The sequence below is a fragment of the Polypterus senegalus genome, chromosome 3 (genome assembly GCF_016835505.1).
Source record: "Polypterus senegalus isolate Bchr_013 chromosome 3, ASM1683550v1, whole genome shotgun sequence".
NCBI lineage: Eukaryota > Metazoa > Chordata > Cladistia > Polypteriformes > Polypteridae > Polypterus > Polypterus senegalus.
In genome coordinates, this window is record NC_053156.1 from 141,412,054 (window position 1) to 141,431,038 (window position 18,985).

General features: G+C 38.4%; 1 protein-coding gene across 2 annotated transcripts in view; it reads left to right on the forward strand.

Annotated features, from left to right (window-relative positions):
- Positions 1 to 18,985, forward strand: part of LOC120525582 (gamma-aminobutyric acid receptor subunit rho-1-like) — a 127,734-nt gene that overhangs the window by 79,306 nt on the left and 29,443 nt on the right. For both annotated transcript variants that reach the window (XM_039747998.1, XM_039747999.1), the window contains exon 4: positions 4,459 to 4,526. In XM_039747998.1, the coding sequence (XP_039603932.1) occupies positions 4,459 to 4,526 (68 nt within the window). The remainder of the gene's footprint in view (positions 1 to 4,458; positions 4,527 to 18,985) is intronic.

Consider the following 18,985-nt stretch of genomic DNA (forward strand, 5'->3'; position numbering starts at 1 on the left):
ATACAGACAGACCTCAGTATGTGCATCTAGGGAACAGCAGGTCTGACATTGTGGTCAGCAACAGAGGAACGTCGCAGGGGACTGTAGTTTCCCCAGTACTGTTCAGCCTATATACATCGGACTTCCAATACAACTCGGAGTCCTGCCACGTGCAAAAGTTCACTGACGACACTGCTATCGTGGGCTGCATCAGAAGTGGGCAGGATGAGGAGTATAGGAACTAGGGGTGGGCGGTATGACCAAAATTCTATATCACGGTATTTTTCTAAATTATACCGGTTTCACTGTATATGTTCACTGTATGTTTTCTTCAATGTTAGTTACATTTCATGAAAAATGTTGCAGAATATAAATATGAACAAATAATGGTCCTTCCATCTTACAAAATAACTTCCATGTGAGCAAGATTTTAATGAGCTAAGTCTATACAGAGGAGTGTTAGGGACTAAATTTTATTAGTCTAGCTTTCCTCTTAGTTGTTCAGCTTAAGGTGTAGGACATTGTTTATACTTAACTGGGTGGAGTGGTGGTTCTGGTAATTGGAAGGTTGCCGGTTTGATTCCCATAAACACCAGAAGTGACTGTACTCCATTGGGCCCTTGGGCAAGGCCATTAACATGCAATTGCTTCATCCTGAGTATGACATTAAGCTGCATTCAGCCCTGCAAGCAGGTCCTCTAACTTACAGGGAAAACTTGGAGGTTGGTGGCAGGATTGGCGCTCACACTGATCCAGTGTGGTGCTGAGGTGTCACCCACTACACTTGAGTTCCAGTCCAGGTGGTTCATCATGTGGTGGATGTGGCACCGTTTTATTAGCACATGCTCTCTCTCTCTCTCTCTCTCTTAGTCTTTTTGTTGCTTTAAGTATTCAAGTTCTTGAAGTAAATCCCAACCTAACATATTTTGTACCAATTCTTTGACATGGTCCTGCCTTTAAATTTCTAGATGTATTTGATAGTGTTCTGTCCTCCTCTATTCTCTAGACCACCTCTCTGTGTTTGTTTTGGTCCAGAGCCTCCAAGACCAGGCATTAGCCACAGGGGAGCTAAAAAAGCAGGTGCTAATGTTGTGCTTGATGCACAGCCTAAAGTGCAGATTCTCATAGACAAAGAATGTGCACACTTGAAGTTGGTGGATGAAATAACCTTCTGACACAATACCTTTCTAAAACACACATATTACTGTAATATCTCTTTAAGGTAAATCAAATAGAAATTGAATGATCTTCATTTTCTTTTTTTCATCTTTATCAGAGTTTTGTAATTCTTGCCCTCGATTAAATTTGTCACCTCTTTAGTCAGAGGTGTTTTTATATCTCAGACACATAACATCACCTCTGACTAAAACGTGTCTACCCAAAACTAGACCCAGGTGCAAAAGTGTTTGCTTCTGACTTGGAGGCCCTGGCTTTATAGCCAAATTTTTTTGTGAGAACAATAAACTAAGAGGAGTAAGAGCTTGAGTGATTACTTATTGGTGGCAAACCCTCACTTAACCTGTGAATTTTCTATCTGTAAAAAAATTTGTACTTTTGTTCTTGTGAAGTTCCTTCCGCAAAAGATGCGCACACATTGAGAAACAAATGAAAGGCTTCAAAGATTGTGGAACATGTGTTATTATGAAGTCATGGAAGCTTAAGGTATTGAATCACTTATTTTAGGGAGCGTAACTGCTTCTGACAATGTGCCTTATTTTGAATCAAACATTTTAATATTTTAGTTTCTGAAATTTAAACTAATTTATTGGTAAGACAAGTGAAAAGTTTCTGTTGCAGACCGACATCTAATATCTAATACATTTTCAGGAAGAAAGTGTAAACAATTCTACAACATGCATAGGGGAAAACAAAAAGAAAGGCTTACAGACATTTTCTTGACAATCCAAGTGATATGATGTATGCAATTAACAGCCTTTCTGACCCCTTTTCATCTGCTTCAAGGATTTAAAGCATCTTGCCTGATAAGCTTAGTCTGCATTCAAAACCTGCAAGTCAAACAGCTGTTGGAATTCGTGATCTGTCGTGACCTATTTGTTTGAAAACATCTGGAAGAGGTGAAATGACCTTGATGTTGGGGAAAAAGTGTAGTATAATTTAGTATAGTTCAGCTTAGGCTTCTGAGGTTTTAAAGTAGCCAACACTATATGTAAATAGTGCCAACAAAAGAAACATGAGGGGGCAGTATATTCTATTAAATCAGTTCATGCTAGTTATTTCTCAGTGAATATTGTTAGAATAAATTTAGTACACATTTGTTTTTTGCATATTGGCAGGATTAGCTAATATCTAAAATGCATGGGCAGATGCATGATCAGTAGTATTTTTGCAGTGAGCCCAACTTTGAATTTGTGCTTTTTCCAAAGGAGAGAAGAAGCCACATGTCCACATATTAACTATTAATATGATACTTAATAGAAAATTTGTTTTTAAGTAAGACTGAATTTAAAAAGTATTTCAAGAATATATATTTTTCTGGTATCCTTCTTTCATCAGAATTGCATTTTCTGAATCAGACTAAGACAGCCAATCCTCCTCCTTGTGTATCTCTCCTTTGTCATAAACGGATTCACTAAATTGAAATATCTCTAGAGTCAAAGTTGAATTCAACTATTTCAGGTTTTCTTAAATGTTTAAGGTTCTTGAAGATAGTCTGCAGCTATTGAATCACTACTTAACAAAAGAGAGCAAAAGCAGAATAATTACAACTAACCTGCTTCAAATATAATGAACTACATTGAAATAGAAATAGTATATCCATAGTCAGATGCACTAAAGAGTTAAAGCTGTAATGAAAAAAAATTTTTGATTATTGCATTGCAGAATTATATCTCATAATTGCAGCTTGCATGTACGTAACTAGTACTGACTCTCCTAGTATTTTTTGTGCAAAGCTTAACAGAAATGTTGTGGTGTTAAGTAACAGAGGATTTTGTTTTGTTTCTTCAATATACTATTCTGCTTTTTGTAATCAATGCATTCTGCTATAGGTTGGCACCATGTCAGTTCCTTCCTGGACTCGAACCTTTAAAGTTATACTGACCAGCCTATCTGTAAAGTATAACAAGATTATTACTGTTATGTTTTTGCCTTACTGCTTTGTGCAATTTGCAGTTAAAGAAACATTCTTATAGCTTGTGACATTAGCTGCTGTTTTTCAAAACAGGGTGCTAATGTCACCATACTGTGCAATTTGCTAACCTTTTACCTTTAATCTTTGCCACAGAATCTGCTGGAAATGAACATCTAATTGCACACTAGAGTAATCGGTACAGTGTGCCTTCTTCAGGCAAGCTTCATTCTCAGCTCATCCCATGAATATGACCTGATCAGTCAAACTGCAAAGCTTAAATATAAGCAGTGCTGTGTACCATAGTAAAGAAATGACGTGGTAGCCTGGGAAGCTAGAACCATTCTTCTTTAGCATTGTGACAATAAGGGAAGCTGGCTTCTTTTGTACCATACTTCAGTTAAGAGCAATCCGTCTGTTTCAGTCGGTACCCCCACCACAAATTTCACATCCTGAGTCAGTTCTTGACACTGTCTCATACAGACTATGGGGTTTGTTAAGTAAACATTGAAGTACAGCAGTTTTTATCAGTAAAGTAAAACATAACTCCTGAAACACTATTTAATACAAACTTAAGCCTATTCTTAAAAAAACATAATACACATAATTATAACAATGCTAGATTTTGCAAATACACAACAACAAAAGAACATTAAAACAAGTGCACTTAAATCAGTTAATTTCTCCCTTTCCAAGTTTATGTTTTATGTCTCCCTCCTCTTGGTACAGGTGTCTCAATTTCTCAACTTTCTACTCTACACTTTATTATGCATATTTTTCAACTTGTGTATGTATATGCACTTTGTGATGGCCAGTGTGATTTTTTTACACTGTGGTGTGCTGAACCAGTAGCATCACTTGAAGAGAGGCCCATCGAATCAACCAGCTAATTAAAAGGGTAGGCTCAGTTATGGGATGTATTCTGAACCCTCTGGAGGTAGTATTGAAGGAGAAAATTATAAAAAAAACCTGAGTGCCATTATGAACAATGCTGCAAATCCAGTCTCTGACACATTAACACTGAGTACTTTTCAGCCGAAGTGTGTCAAGAAACGTACTGGAGCTCCATTATACTAATTATATGCCTGTATAATGCCTCACTGTGATGCAGTACTCCCGCATGATGCCTTGCTCTGACTTTTTCTTTCTTTTACATTTTCTTCCTTTTTAGTCATTCTGGTGTGTGTTCAGACCAACATGTTTGTTTATATCTATCAATCTATCTATGGAGTTTGCAAAACAGCAGAATGTTTTACACTGTTTCTAAACATTTTATTTTAATAAGTCAACATTTGCAGTATATACTGATGGCAGATGTTTCAACATTTCTGTTTATGTAAATTCATTAAACTGTCTTGTATCTGCTCTGAAATTTCATGGATTAATTTTAGGTCCTGCAATTCCTGTTGGTGTTGATGTGCAAGTAGAAAGTATTGACAGCATTTCTGAAGTTGATATGGTAAGCTGCATAAATAAATTATTTCCTTTTCCATATGTTTAGATTAAATAATTTACATATAGGTGAAATGTAATTTGCTGCAATTAATTTTAATGATATTACAGTAATTTGTATTTTTTCCTGTATGAACTGGACAACTTGACGGCCTCTTACATCTTTCTGATGTTTCCTACTACAGCCCAAATACTTGCAGATGTATTGATTATTAACTTTTCTTTGTCCAGTATGAGTGTCAGGTTATGTTATTATGCATGCAAAATTAAAATACTGTCCAGTATAAAACAATTTCAAGATCATGAGTGTATGAATATTTGGATTTACTCAGTAATTATTTTTGTCATGCTTATATTGGTATATTGTTTCTACATGATATATTACATCTTACCTGAAGAAGGGGTCTGAGCTGCCTCAAAAGCTTGCAAATTGTAATCTACTAAGCTATCCAATACAAAGTGCCCTTTTGCTTCACTTCTCTTTGCATCCATAAATGCCTAACACAGCATATCACTCTACTCCTAACAATATAAGGATTAGTAAGGCATTTTTACTGTGTAATTAAATGAACAAATCAAATCTAACCTGACCAGCACTATGCCTTTGAATAGCTGTATACAATGTATAAAGAAAATGCATCAGGCAACTGTGCACATTTATTTCACTTCCAAATTTCAGATACCAATTTTTATGCTTTAACAGTGACCTACTAAAAAATAAGTTTTTAAGATTTCGCACAAAGCTGAAGAGAAAGTATTTGAGGAATTTGCTTAGAATAAAGTTTACCCACAGCTCGTGATGATAGGTGAGGTTTGGAGAGAATATCAACCACCTCCACTCCTTCCTCACCACTGACCAGTACAATGTCTGCATGACTGTTGTCTCTGCATGTCTATCTCATGTTCCCTTCTTCCCTTACTTATGAACAAGATCCTGAGATACTTAAACTCTTCTGCTGTGGCAGTACCTCATTGCCTCATTCCTGCTGAGAACCATGACCTCAGACATGGAGGTGCTGATCCTCATCCCAGGCGTATCACACTTGTGTCTAAAGTCACAAAGTCAATGAAGCCAGCAGGACCACATCATCTGCAAAAATAAGAGATATGATCTTGAGGCCAACAAATTGTATCCTCTCCACTCCTTGGCTGCACCTAGAAATTCTGTCCATAAAAATTATGAGCAGAATTGGTGACAAAGGGCTGCCCTGGTGGAGTCCAGCATCCACTGGGAATTAATGTGAGATTCACTTTGATTGTACAGGGACTGTATAGCTTGCAACAGCTGGCCCTGCAAACCATATTTCTGAGGTATCCCCCACGACACAACCTGAGAAACACAGTCGATTTGGCTTTTCTAAGTCCACAAAAGACATGTGGACTTGGTCATACTCCCATGAACCTTCCAGCGAACTCTCCTTTTACCCTCCTTGTGAAGGTAAAAAGCTGGTCCAGTGTTCCGTGCACATTACAAAATCCACATTTTTCCACCTGAATCCAACGCTCGGCTTACAGTTAGATCCTCTGTTCCAGAACCTTGCCGTAGTTCTTCCCTGGGAGGCTGAGAAGTGTGATCCCCCTAAGGTTGGTCCCTTCTGGACACCATTCTTAAAAATGGGACCCTCCCCCCAGTTTGCCAATCCTGAGGCACTGTCCCCAACCTCCATGCAGTGCTGAAAAGGTGTGTCAGCCCAACAACATCCAGAGCCTTTAAGAACTCTGGGTGAATATCATCCAACCCCTGGAGCCCAGCCACTGTGGAGTTTTTTAACTGCCTCAGCAATTTCAGCTCTAGTGATTGGTGAGCCCATGAAATATAAAAGGATAAGGATAATATCCACATAAAACACTATATAAAGATAAATACAGGATACATAAAGATTTGAAATATAAAAGGAGACAAAAAGATCAGGTCAAGTTAGGGAGCATGCCCTGGCACAGTGCATTAAAATACATACATACAGATGCTACAAGAAAACTCTGAACAAGTAAGCATTTAAATATGGCTGTTGTTAGACTATGAGTCTAAGAGTATTGCTGAACAGAGTTTTGACACTCTAGCAAAATGCAACCTCTGTATTTTTGTGTAAGTATGTATAGGATTGCACCACTAGTGGATTTATATGTGCCCTTTGTGGATGAGAAGTTGTTACTTTCATCTGAAGTAATGAAGATATCATCTGAAATATGATGGGAAATTTATCAAAATTAGCACACTATATTTGTGAAAATATAAAAATTTCCAACTCTCTCCAAAATATAGAATACCAGCTACAGCTTATTACAAAGCAGGCACAGAACTGATGTTAACAGTCAACCGTGTTAAACATTTTCTGTTCAACATATTCTAAAGCAAAGATGTGACACTTTCAGGGTCTGTAAAAATAATTCTTACTTTTTGTAAAGTTGTAAGGCATTTTTTATCTGCATTATGTGTCATTTATTCTGTAACTCATGATCACACCCTATGATCTTTCTCATTTGAGTTAAACATTTAAAACAGCACCCTGGTGTACTGTATGTTTATCTGCTGCAGTCAGGATTATAAATACATAATCTTCTTTCTTCTTATCACAAATATTTTTGATTGATACTGTGCATATGGAATTAATTTAGTCTCATCTTTACTAGAATGTTAATTAAAAACAAATGGCTCTTTTTCTGACACAGAGCAATATGCTAAATACTTTGAGCCTGTGAACTTTGGAAGTGTCCTTTAATAAATTGTGTAATAGCCCCACAGATTTCTTGCAGCACTAGGAATTTTATTCATTCTATTAAAAAATGAAATACTAGCCCCGTGCCTTTCTGCCAGTCACAATCCTAAACAATCTGCTCCTGCCTAAAGCTGACTTTGGCATTCAAAATAAGTAAACTGACTTGTGCTTAAGAAGATATTAATTTTGCCAAAGGATAATACATAGCAACAAATATTACTGTGTTGCTTCCATTCAGCAACACAGAAATGCACTGAACTTAAAGAGAAAAATAAAAAAACACAGTGGTTAGTAGTGTTTACTCCAATGTGTTAAATTATAAAGCCTTTCTGATTTCAAAAATAAACCAGTACTACAGCTGAGTGTTAGAGAAGGAAAGTTTGCTAATTGAAGTTAAGCTCCATCTTTATCTAGCACTATAAGAATGGTTAACTTTGAACACAAATCACCATTTTTTATTTGCATTTTTCTGATTTTTTTATACAGTGTAAAAGACGGTATACCCTCTTGCAGTTCTATGGTTTTACGTATCAGGACATAATAAAAAAAACATCTGGTTCTTACCAGGTTGTAAAATTTAAATCTAACCTCAAGTGTAAAACAACACACAATAGATTCCACCATGTCATTTATTTAACAAAAATTAACCCAAAATGGAGAAGCCATATGTGAAAAGTATAATAGCTTGTTGAACAACCATTAGCAGTAATAACTTAAAGTAATCTTTTTTTATATGACTTTATTAGTCTCTCACATTGTTGTGGAGGTATTTTGGCCCACTGTTCTTTACAATATTGATTCAATTCACTGAGGCTTACAGGCATTTCTTTATGCAGTGCTTGCTCTCTTATGGTCCCACCATAGGATTTCAATCAGGATGAGGTCTGGACTTTGACTTAGCCATTGCAACAACTTGATTCTTTTCTTTTTCAGCCTTTCTGTTGTTGATTTGCTGGTGTGCTTGGGATCATTTTCTTGTTGCATGACCCAATTTCAGTCAAGCTTTAGCTGTTGGAGAAATGGCCTCACATTTGACTGTAGGATACGTTGATATGCAAATGAGTTCATGGTCAACTAAGTGACTGCAAGGTGTCCAGGTCATGTGGCTGCAAAACAAAACCAAATCATCACCACCGTGCTTGACAATTGGTATGAAGTGTTTCTGCTGATATGCTTTTGGTTTTTACTAAATGTGGCACTGTGCATTATGGCCAGACATCTCCACATAGGATTTGTCTGTCCAAAGGGCATTGTTCCAGAAGTCTTATTGTTTGTTCAGATGCTCTTTGTAAATCTAAGCCATGCCGCAATGTTCTTTTTAGAGAGAAGAGGCTTTTCTTCTGGCAACACCTCCAAATAAGCCATACATGCTCAGTCTTTTTCTAATTGTACTGTCATGAACTTAACATTTAACATGCTAACTGAGGCCTGTAGAGTCTGAGATGTAGCTCTTGTTTTTTCTGCAATTTGTGTGAGCATTGCACGTACTGACCTTAGGGTGAATTTGCTGGAACGTCCACACCTGGGAAGATAGGCAGCTGTCTTGAATGTTTTTCACTTGTAGAATGATGGACTTCAAATTGTTTGGAAGTGGCTTTATAACCCTTCCCAGATTGATGGGCAGCAACAATTGCTTCTCTAAGATTATTGCTGGTATTTTCCTCCATGTGTTAACACACACCTGAATCCTCCAGACCAGCAAACTGCCAGAACGTTTGCTTTTATACAGGTGGTCACACTTGCTGATGATCAATTCATAAAGTGTTTTTTGATCAGTAGCATCTGTCTGCTACTTACCCTCTTAATTCCTATAGAAGCAGTAAGGGTGTACTTAATTTTTTACACACTGCTTCTGTGTTTTGGCTTAGTTTTTGTTAAATAAATAATGACATAGTATAATATGTTGTGTTATTGTTCATCTGAGGTTGTATTTAGCTACTTTTAGGACCTGTTAAGGACCAGATGTATTTTTTTGCCCTGATTCATTAAGACCTTAGAATTGAAAGAGGGCGTACTTTATTTTTCACATGACTGTGCTTAAGTAATGGGTGGCAAAGTATTAAGAACTGCTGCCTTATAGATCTGGGTTCAAATCCTTTGCCAGGTGCTGTGTGCAAACAGTTTGTATGTTCTCCCAGTGTCCTCATTTGTTTATTGTAAACTGGCCTTATGTAGATATATATGAATGAGCCTCTGTGGTAGACTGGTGTTCCGTCCTGGGCTGTTTCCCTGCTTTGTAGACTTGTATAGTAAACCATGGGTTTAGTGTTCTCAGATATCAAGTCTAGGTCTCCCTCTCCGCTGAAACATGTCATTATGATAATTAATATTCATGGCTGAAGAGCATTAGGAAAGGGAAGCAGGGCATCAGCATTGACAAATTCTTTGGCATGTTATGAGGCAGCTATTCTTGCATCGTTTTTTTTTAAATGAGCCACACTGGAAAGAGACAATGAAATGGAGAGCCACACTTTACAAATCAACAAAGATTATATTTAGCAAATAAGTCCGCTTTTGTTTTCTGTATCAATATTTTGCCTGTACAGTATACAATATGTTTATTAGACTACAATATACCATGCTCTGGTTAACAGCCAACATAAATTAAAATTGAAACAGATCTGCTCTATTGGTGACATAAGTGGAAGTGTGTGTTTCTGCTTGACAGTTGTGATGTTGTATTTTTTGTCTGTGGTGGAAACTATATCTGTTACTTCAATGTGTGTCGGTCACTCTTGTTCTTTGTTCTAATTTTATCATGTTTTTTGTGTAAAATGTGGATTCACAATTACATTGTATGTTCTAACAAAAAAGGACATTACTTTTGCAAGCCCTATTTCATTTTAGGAAATTATGTTTCACAGAACATGCTCTACAAGTGACCAATACCATTCCGAGTTTACCTTTCAGTCTGCAGCTAAACAATTTCACTTTATAGCTTAGGCCACACATCAGGGTTATGATGAGTGATGACTGCTGTCAAAAATTGCACATGAAGGGGCTTACTAATGAACCTGAATAACTCCTAGTACTCCAGCATTTCCTACAGTCTTAATTCGTATTCACCACTCGGCTCCTTCAGAACCTCAACAATTGCACTGTAACAGAAGTGCTTCATACTTTTCTGGGTTATCTGTATTCACTGGTCTCTGCATTGGGAAATAAATGTGTTCTTTAGCATTTATGTAGAGTGCTGCAATTTTGGGTTGCAATGCTTATTGTGTTGGAGAGCAGAGAGACCTGTTGGTTAAACATACAATTAGGAATTTCACCATACTCTACATATGTAACTATAAACTTTAATCTGCCATTTAAATCACAAGTAGCATGTTCCGTAGATATTTTTGTCTAACTTGAAATTTAGGATTCAATATCCTGCATTTGATAGCAGTCAAAAAGAAAAGACTGTTAATCCACTTGCTGTCAGGCATAATTCTAGATAGAAACTCGTGAAGCATTTAAGTACTGGGCAGCCGAAGTACCACCCCACATCACTTTAAATTGGTCACCACTTGCAGAATCTATGCACAGTAGAATAAAGTGGGCAGTGCCCATTTTGCTAGGCTTTTAATGGCACACAATGCCTTTTAAGACATCAGATTTAACAGGGATGCAGAAAATCAGCTTCACCCTCAACTTGCTTTTCTAAGAAAATGGTTTAACTGCAACTTGTACCAGCACTTAGCCAGCCCCATACTTGTATATTTTATAACAAAGGTGTAAATCAGAGTTGAACAAACATAACTGCATACAACTTCAGATATGAAGGTGCCCAAACAGAAACCCAAGCTTGAACAAAGAGCTATAATTAAATAACTTTGATGGAAAAATAACATGCCTATGAACTGGCACTGTTTATGTGGTAGAGACCTTGCTCCAATCACTCAAGGTTGCCTCTTCTTTTAAAGACCAGCTGCACTCATCTCTCTCTTCTCTCTGAAACCAAAGAGTTGATGAGAAGCTTCTCCTTGGTGAGCTCAAAACTGACAACCTCTTCTCTTTCTGGACCTGAAAGCTGGGATCCAGTCTGCCAAGCAAGTCTCTGTGCCAATGACTGATCCCATTCTAAGAAGACTGGGAAGCAGCCATTACTTCAAGAAGGGAACTTCAGCATCTAAACTTTTGTGCCAGAAAGAGTAGTGCTTTTCCCTATTAAGTTGCAGACTTCGCAGCAAAGAGCCTTAGTTAGGAGAGGAACGCACAGCACACAACAAACAAATGACCATGTTGCAAAGAGAGACAATGCACTGCAGCACAAGAACAATCCTCCACTTTTAACTGGAGCAACAACAGCAATAAATTCACACAACATAGGACATAATTCTTCAAGACGTAGTATTGTAAAACTGTTTATTAGTGCCAAGAAACTGTAAATAGTAAGCAGCCATCCTCTACTGTGTTACATGTTTGCCTGTCTCATCTGTCTTGCATCTTGTCTTCCATGTCAATATATATTCAGTTATCATATTTCTATGATTCTTATGTTTCCTAATTAATTGTTTCTTAAAATGAGTGCTTCAGTTACCTTGATATAAGTCTAACGGGCGGAGACCCCCTGTTACAACAGGGAAAGGTTAGATAAATAAAGTGGAAGCCTTACCAGATTATTTAACTAGCTGTTGTACACATCTGATTGGTTGAAATCTAAGTAATCAATCTAGACCTCAGCGTTAACATTTGCAGAGCTACTTGCAATGTATATGTGTCTGTTATATGCCATTTGGTATGGGATCTGTAAAAGCAGTGTTAATGTTTGTGATGCTCCATCTTTTGGAATGACAGGTGCAATACATTTTATTACTAAAAATGTTTGTGATCTTTTGAAATGACAGAGACATAGCAACTGAACAGAAATACAGACATGTATGTTTTTATTAAGGTGAATTACTGGCATTGCTGAAGATTAAACTGATAATTAACCAAGTTAAAATTATTTTCCTTTTCCTACATTATTAAAGATAACAGGTATGTAAAATAAAACTGCAACTTTAATCATCACTGCTCAGAGAGTGACACTTGATTTTTACTTGCTTTTGGAAATGCTGAAATACTTGTACAGTGCCATTGTGTGGAAAGTATAAGCATTCATTTGAATAATGTAATTGATATTGCAATTTTTAAAACCCTTTAATTCACTGGATGATGTAAACCTAGTTAATTGTACCATAGCAGCCAATAAAAGCCTGGTGAGCCACCCAATAAGTAACAAGGTATAAGGCATAACTACGCATCCTCTTAATGTTTATGGACAATGCTATGCAGCATGATCCATTACAAGTATAAATTCCTGCCCCCATTATGTAATATTAGAGTGGCTCAATCCCTTTCCCTGGACAAATGTTTTAGCTCATACATACACTGTAATTTTTTTGGTCACCCAAGTCACATTATGGATAAATTGGCACAGACATTTAGCCTGGAAACTAAAGTCTTTAGTATGAATTCATGACGACTGGGATTGATCAATAATAGAAATGGTAAGTTAAATACTAGAAATGAAATGCCAAGTGTAGACATTCAAATCAAGAAAGGCAGCTCTGTGGTGTTAGGAACATGAACTGTAACTCTTCAAGTTTTTGATTTAATGAATCCATTATCTATAGAATAACCAGTTTAAAATGACTCAGACATCATTGTCTGACACATCTAATTAGCTGTCAAAATGACTTTAGTAAGAGTGTACATTGTTTGGACCATTTTGCATATGCAAAAGATATGATTTCCAGTCTTTACTGACATTAGACTTGCCATCCTGAGGAAACCACTTCCCTTTTAACCAAGTGATCCTCTTCTACTTTTCACTTGTATCACTCTTTTCTGAAAATACATCCAAAGTGCATTTCTAAGCTTCTCCTCATTTTGTATTTTACAGGTCTTATTCTTTTACCTATTTTGGCATAGGCTTTCATGTTGTCCAGAAACTGACGTGTGTCACCAGGGGTTTTCACTTAGTATTTTATTATTATCATTGTTTCTTATGTGTCCGGCATATTTATCTAAGGGGAATTACATTTACATTATTTTAGAACATGTTATATCTGCTTCTAAGTATTTTTTTTTTTACAGTTGAAGCATGACCAGCATGACTTAGGGTAATAGAGTATGACAGGTATTGAACCCACAGCCTAATGGTTTAAGGCTCTAGCCACTGCCTAGAATTTCCTTTTGTGTTTGTGTGTGTTTATCCTATAATTATTAACGGTTAATTTAAATAACATTTCTTGAAATTAAACATTTCACATAGCCGCGTGTTTCATTTCTTGCTTTTCAAAGCATGTCTTTTTAAGTTTCTTTCTGAATATCTTTCAACTTTCTTGACTGTAGTCCAAATAGAAATTCAAAGGAACTTATACCCTCTGAGCTTCTGAGGATTTTCTGATGGTATACATCAAAAATGTCTAGACAGTACCCCATTCTGATGGGTCACCATGCACAGTCCTCCTAGTCATTTATTTCTGTGTTTTGTTAAATTTTCTCTACTATACTATTTCTCTTTGAATTATATTTTTGCTCAGTCTGTTTATTTGTAAAAGGTCTGCAAAAAATTTTTTCCCAATATAGTAGTGAAGGATATTCATCATTCCAAAAAGGTACAACCATATTTCATGTAGTTGTTTAAAGAGATGTCTGTGTCCTTCCAGTGTCTGTGACAGAAGGATGTATAAGTAGCATCTACAAGGTGAAATGTAGGTGTGTGAGTTATAATAAGGGCACACAACTGTTATTACAATAGGCTCAAACAAGATGCATGAAAACTATAGAGCATGTGATAAATGAATACATCTCACTGTATGGCTAAATGGATATTCAAAAATATTTCAGTGAAGTCTTACAGCACTACTAATCCATCCATTATCCAACCCGCCATATCCTAACTACAGGGTCACGGGGGTCTGCAGGAGCCAATCCCAGCCAACACAGGGCACAAGGCAGGAAACAAACCACGGGCAGGGCGCCAGCCCACCGCAGGGTGCGCACACACACACACACACACCCACACACCAACCTCACACTAAGGACAATTTACAATCACCAATGCACCTAACCTGCATGTCTTTGGACTGTGGGAGGAAACCAGAGTACCTGGAGGAAACCCACGTAGACACGGGGAGAACATGCAAGCTCCACACAGGGAGGACCCAGGAAGCAAAGCACTACTAATTTTTATAATTATTTTATTGTCATAAAAGTTTGTTTTTTTAGTTATTTTTTTCAAATTGTGCAGTTTCATAAAATAAAAGATTTTAGCTTCCCTAGAAACCAGGGGCCTCGTGTATAATGCCATGTGTAGAATTCACACTAAAACATGTCATGCGGACAAAAGTGGAAATGTGCGTATGCACAAAAAAATCCAGATGCATAAAACTGTACATACACTACGTTCCACACACTTCCCCTTTATAAATTCCAACGAACATGAAAATTAACGCACATGCACACGCCTACAGCCCCACCCCGACTCCTCCTGGACTTTTGCATATTTTAATAGGCAAATCAATATAAATAACCCCTTTCCTTCAGTGTTCTGTTAAAAGACAATGGCAAAAGCATGTGGAAAAAAGAATTTCAAAAGAAGTGGTTAGATATCAAAGTCAACATGAAAAGCGAGTCACAGCCCACTGTTTATTCTGTTTTTAGACAATATTACAAAAGCTCACCCCTGCGCCGAGGACACGAATCCATGTGGTGATGGTGCTCCTGTGCCTAGCACATTTTCATGCGCTGGCACCTTTGCCTCAGAAATCGCCAGGTTACCATCTGGCTGTATGCTGACAGATGCTGTTCTGGAACTAAGGAACATAAGGGCTGTACTATGTGCTATTGAGCACAAATGAAATTAATTGGTTAAAAAATAAACGCTGCATCTGATTACCTGTTTTTACATTTTGTTAATTACATTCAAACAAAGCTGTAATGCTGCCCAATTTTGCCAATCACTTGGTGGGTTAGGGTCAGGTTCATCATATTGGCATGATTTTGTGCAATATTATGCAGCACTCTACATGCTTGCACAATGTGGCACACTTTCTGTGCACCGTAGAGCAGCACACTAATCGTGTGGAAATTATTTCTGTTTACATTAGCAAATTCATTCTCTGAAGTCACCTTTATAGTGTAGCGTCGGTGCCAAGCACCACAATGGATCGATTCTTTGCTCTTTGAGGTGACATATCTTTAAATGGACTGCTTGCCTTTGCCACACTAATTGGAAAAAACACCTGCAACTGTGCAGAGCTGCTGTTTTTATAGGCTCTCCTGCTATAGATGATGTAATACCAGCTCATTCTTTTAGTGATTCATACCTGGCTGATGTAACTTGTCCAGCGTCAATGCAATAGCAATGTGCATGCAGTTGACCATTTTAAATTACATTTGGAAAACCGGACTTTGCTGCGAATTGCACTCTGATGTTTCCTAGTTCAACCACAATGTAAGGAAATCCTACATATCTGGATGACTAGCGGATAATACCATTCCATATGACTTTCATGGCGTGACTCGGTAATGTTGTGAAATGCCCGATCGGTCAACCAGTTTACGTTGAAAAGCTCCTGTGGCTAAAAACTCGATAGTGGACAGGACTTGCAAAGGAGCAGCTAAAGCACAATTCCTCAAAGTCTTCTTTTGTTAAACCAGCACCATTTCAGCACACAGCTGCAAGAGGATAGGTCTTAGAACTCGAAATCGACTTAGAAGCCAGTCATCATCATCAAATACACTCTCTTCTAACTGTTTTATTTATGATGTCTTATAACAACGCTAAAGCAGCTACGGTAGTTGGAATAGTTTGGTCATTCTGTGCACCATTATATTGTTACACAATGATTACAATCAAGTGAATTAAATTTGTAAATGATATACAGTTAATTTGTATTTGATAAATCCAATGTCATTGATGCAAATTTGAAAAAAGGGAGACAACACAGAAACAGTAGCACTGCTTTGATGCTCGGTGCCGCCAATTTGCAAAACCGACCAGAAAGTTCATATGCAGATAGATAGATAGATAGATAGATAGATAGATAGATAGATAGATAGATAGATAGATAGATAGATAGATAGATAGATAGATAGATACTTTATTAATTACAAGGGGAAATTCACATACTCCAGCAGCAGCATACTGATAAAGAACAATATTAAATTAAAGAGTGATAACAATGAAGGTATAACAGACAGACAGACAGACAATAATTTTGTATAATATTAATGTTTACCCAAGGGTGGAATTGAAGAGTCGCATAGTGTGGGGGAGGAACGATCTCCTCAGTCCGTCAGTGGAGCAGGACAGTGACAGCAGTCTGTCGCTGAAGCTGCTCCTCTGTCTGGAGATGATCCTGCTCAGTAGATGCAGTGGATTTTCCATTATTAACAGGAGCCTGCTCAGTGCCCGTCGCTCTGCCACAGATGTCAAACTGTCCAGCTCTGTGCCTACAATAGAGCCTGCCTTCCTCACCAGTTTGTCCAGGTGTGAGGCATCCCTCTTCTTTATGCTGCCTTCCCAGCACACCACCGCGTAGAAGAGGGCGCTCGCCACAACTGTCTGATAGAACATCTGCAGCATCTTATTGCAGATGTTGATGGAGGCCAGTCTTCTAAGGAAGTATAGTCAGCTCTATCCTTTCATACACAGAGCAACAGTATTGGCAGTCCAGTCCAATTTATCATCCAGCTGCACCCTCTGCACAAAGTCACCTCTAATGATCACGGGGTCCATGAGGGGCCTGGGCCTCCTAAAATCCACCACCAGCTCCTTGGTTTTGCTGGTGTTCAGTTGTAGGTGGTTTGAGTCGCACCATTTAACAAAGTCCTTGATTAGTTTCCTATACTCCTCCTCCTGCCCACTCCTGATGCAGCCCATGATAGCAGTGTCGTCTGCAAACTTTTGCACGTGGCAGGACTCCGAGTTGTATTGGAAGTATGATGTATATAGGCTGAACAGGACCGGAGAAAGTACAGTCCCCTGTGGTGCTCCTGTGTTGGTGACCACAATGTCAGACCTGCTGTTCCCAAGACGCACATACTGAGGTCTGTCTGTTAGATAGTCCACGATCCATGCTACCAGGTATGAATCTTCTCCCATCTCTGTCAGCTAGTCACTAAGGAGCAGAGGTTGGATGGTGTTGGTACTAGAGAAGTCCAGAAACATAATTCTTACAGCACCACTGCCTCTGTCCAAGTGGGAGAAGGATCGGTGTAGCATATAGATGATGGCATCCTCCGCTCCCACCTTCTCCTGGTATGCAAACTGCAGAGGGTTGAGGGTGTGGGAGACCTGTGGCCTCAGGTGATGAAGTAGCAGCCTCTTCATGGTCTTCATTCACATGTGACATCAGAGCAACAGGCCGTAAGTCGTTCAGCTCACTAGGATGTGATACCTTTGGGACTGGGGTGATGCAAGATGTTTTCCAAAGCCTCGGGACTCTCCCCTGTTTTAAGCTCAGGTTAAAGATGCGCTGTATAGGACTCCCTAGCTCCAATGCACAGGCCTTCAGCAGTCATGGCGATACCCCATCTGGACCCACTGCTTTGCTGGCACAAAGTCTCCTCAGCTCTCTGCTTACCTGGGCTGCTGTAATTTTGGGTTGGGGGAAACTCTCTCCTATGCTGATATCAGCAGAAGGATGGGTGGAGGGTGCAGTACTCCGAGGTGAGAGTGGGTTCGGGTGGTCAAACCTGTTGAAGAAGTTGTTCATCTGGTTTGCTCTCTCCACGTCTCTCTCAGTGGTGGCACCCCTCTTCGAGCTGCAGCCAGTGATGATCTTCATCCCATCCCACACTTCCTTCATGCTGTTGTTCTGCAACTTCCACTCCAGCTTTCTCCTGTACTGCTCCTTCGCCGCCCTGAACTGGACTCAGAGGGAGGCTGTCATGAAAATATGCGTGGCTTTATGCTAAGTTTAGTTTTTCTACATTTCAAAGTGTGCATAGAAACAGGCATAAGCAACACCTTTGTACGTACGTGCCATTTATACATGAGACCCCAGGACTGAATTTCTGTTTCACACCCATCTGAATGGAGTGTGAATTTTACTCCGGTGTTTAAACAGGTTTTAAACAGAATTTCTGATTTCCTCCCACATCACAAAGAAGTGAATATTGGGTTGACTGGCAGCTTTAAATTCACCAAATATGCATGTGTGTGTATGTCTGATTGAATGTGCCTACTCCATGGTTGGCTCCTGCTTTATGTTCTGAAGATAGACTTTGTCACTCCATGCATTAGAATGAGCAGGTTTAGAAAGTGAACAGATAGTCAAAAGAAAAGATTTCATAAAGGAACAAAGTTACACCATCATGTAGAATATGATAAGCCTGAGATATTTTCAGATATATATCATGCTGGCACACCATGAAGTGTTATTACCTCACAGCTATGATTTGTGGAATTTTCACATTCTCCCCATGTATGTTTTCATGTTAGAATAATTGGTGACAAACTGGCCTGTGATCAGTGGGTGGGTGCTTTTGCTTCTCCTCCAGTGGCCTGGCTTTCTTTTTGCATTGGCCTATTACTTCTACTGTTGAACAATTGACTTTTATTTTTGGCATCTTAGTGTGATGGGTGGGGTCAGTTTAGTTTAATTTAAATTGTAGCTAACCTATTATTGCATTATAAATGTGTGTATTATAAGTCTTATAAGTGTGAAGGAAAAGTCTGCTTATTATCCAAAAAATTACAATTATGTTGAGCTGTGCACAGAAGCAGGTGATCTGACCGCCATAATTGCCCTTTAAGGAAGCACCT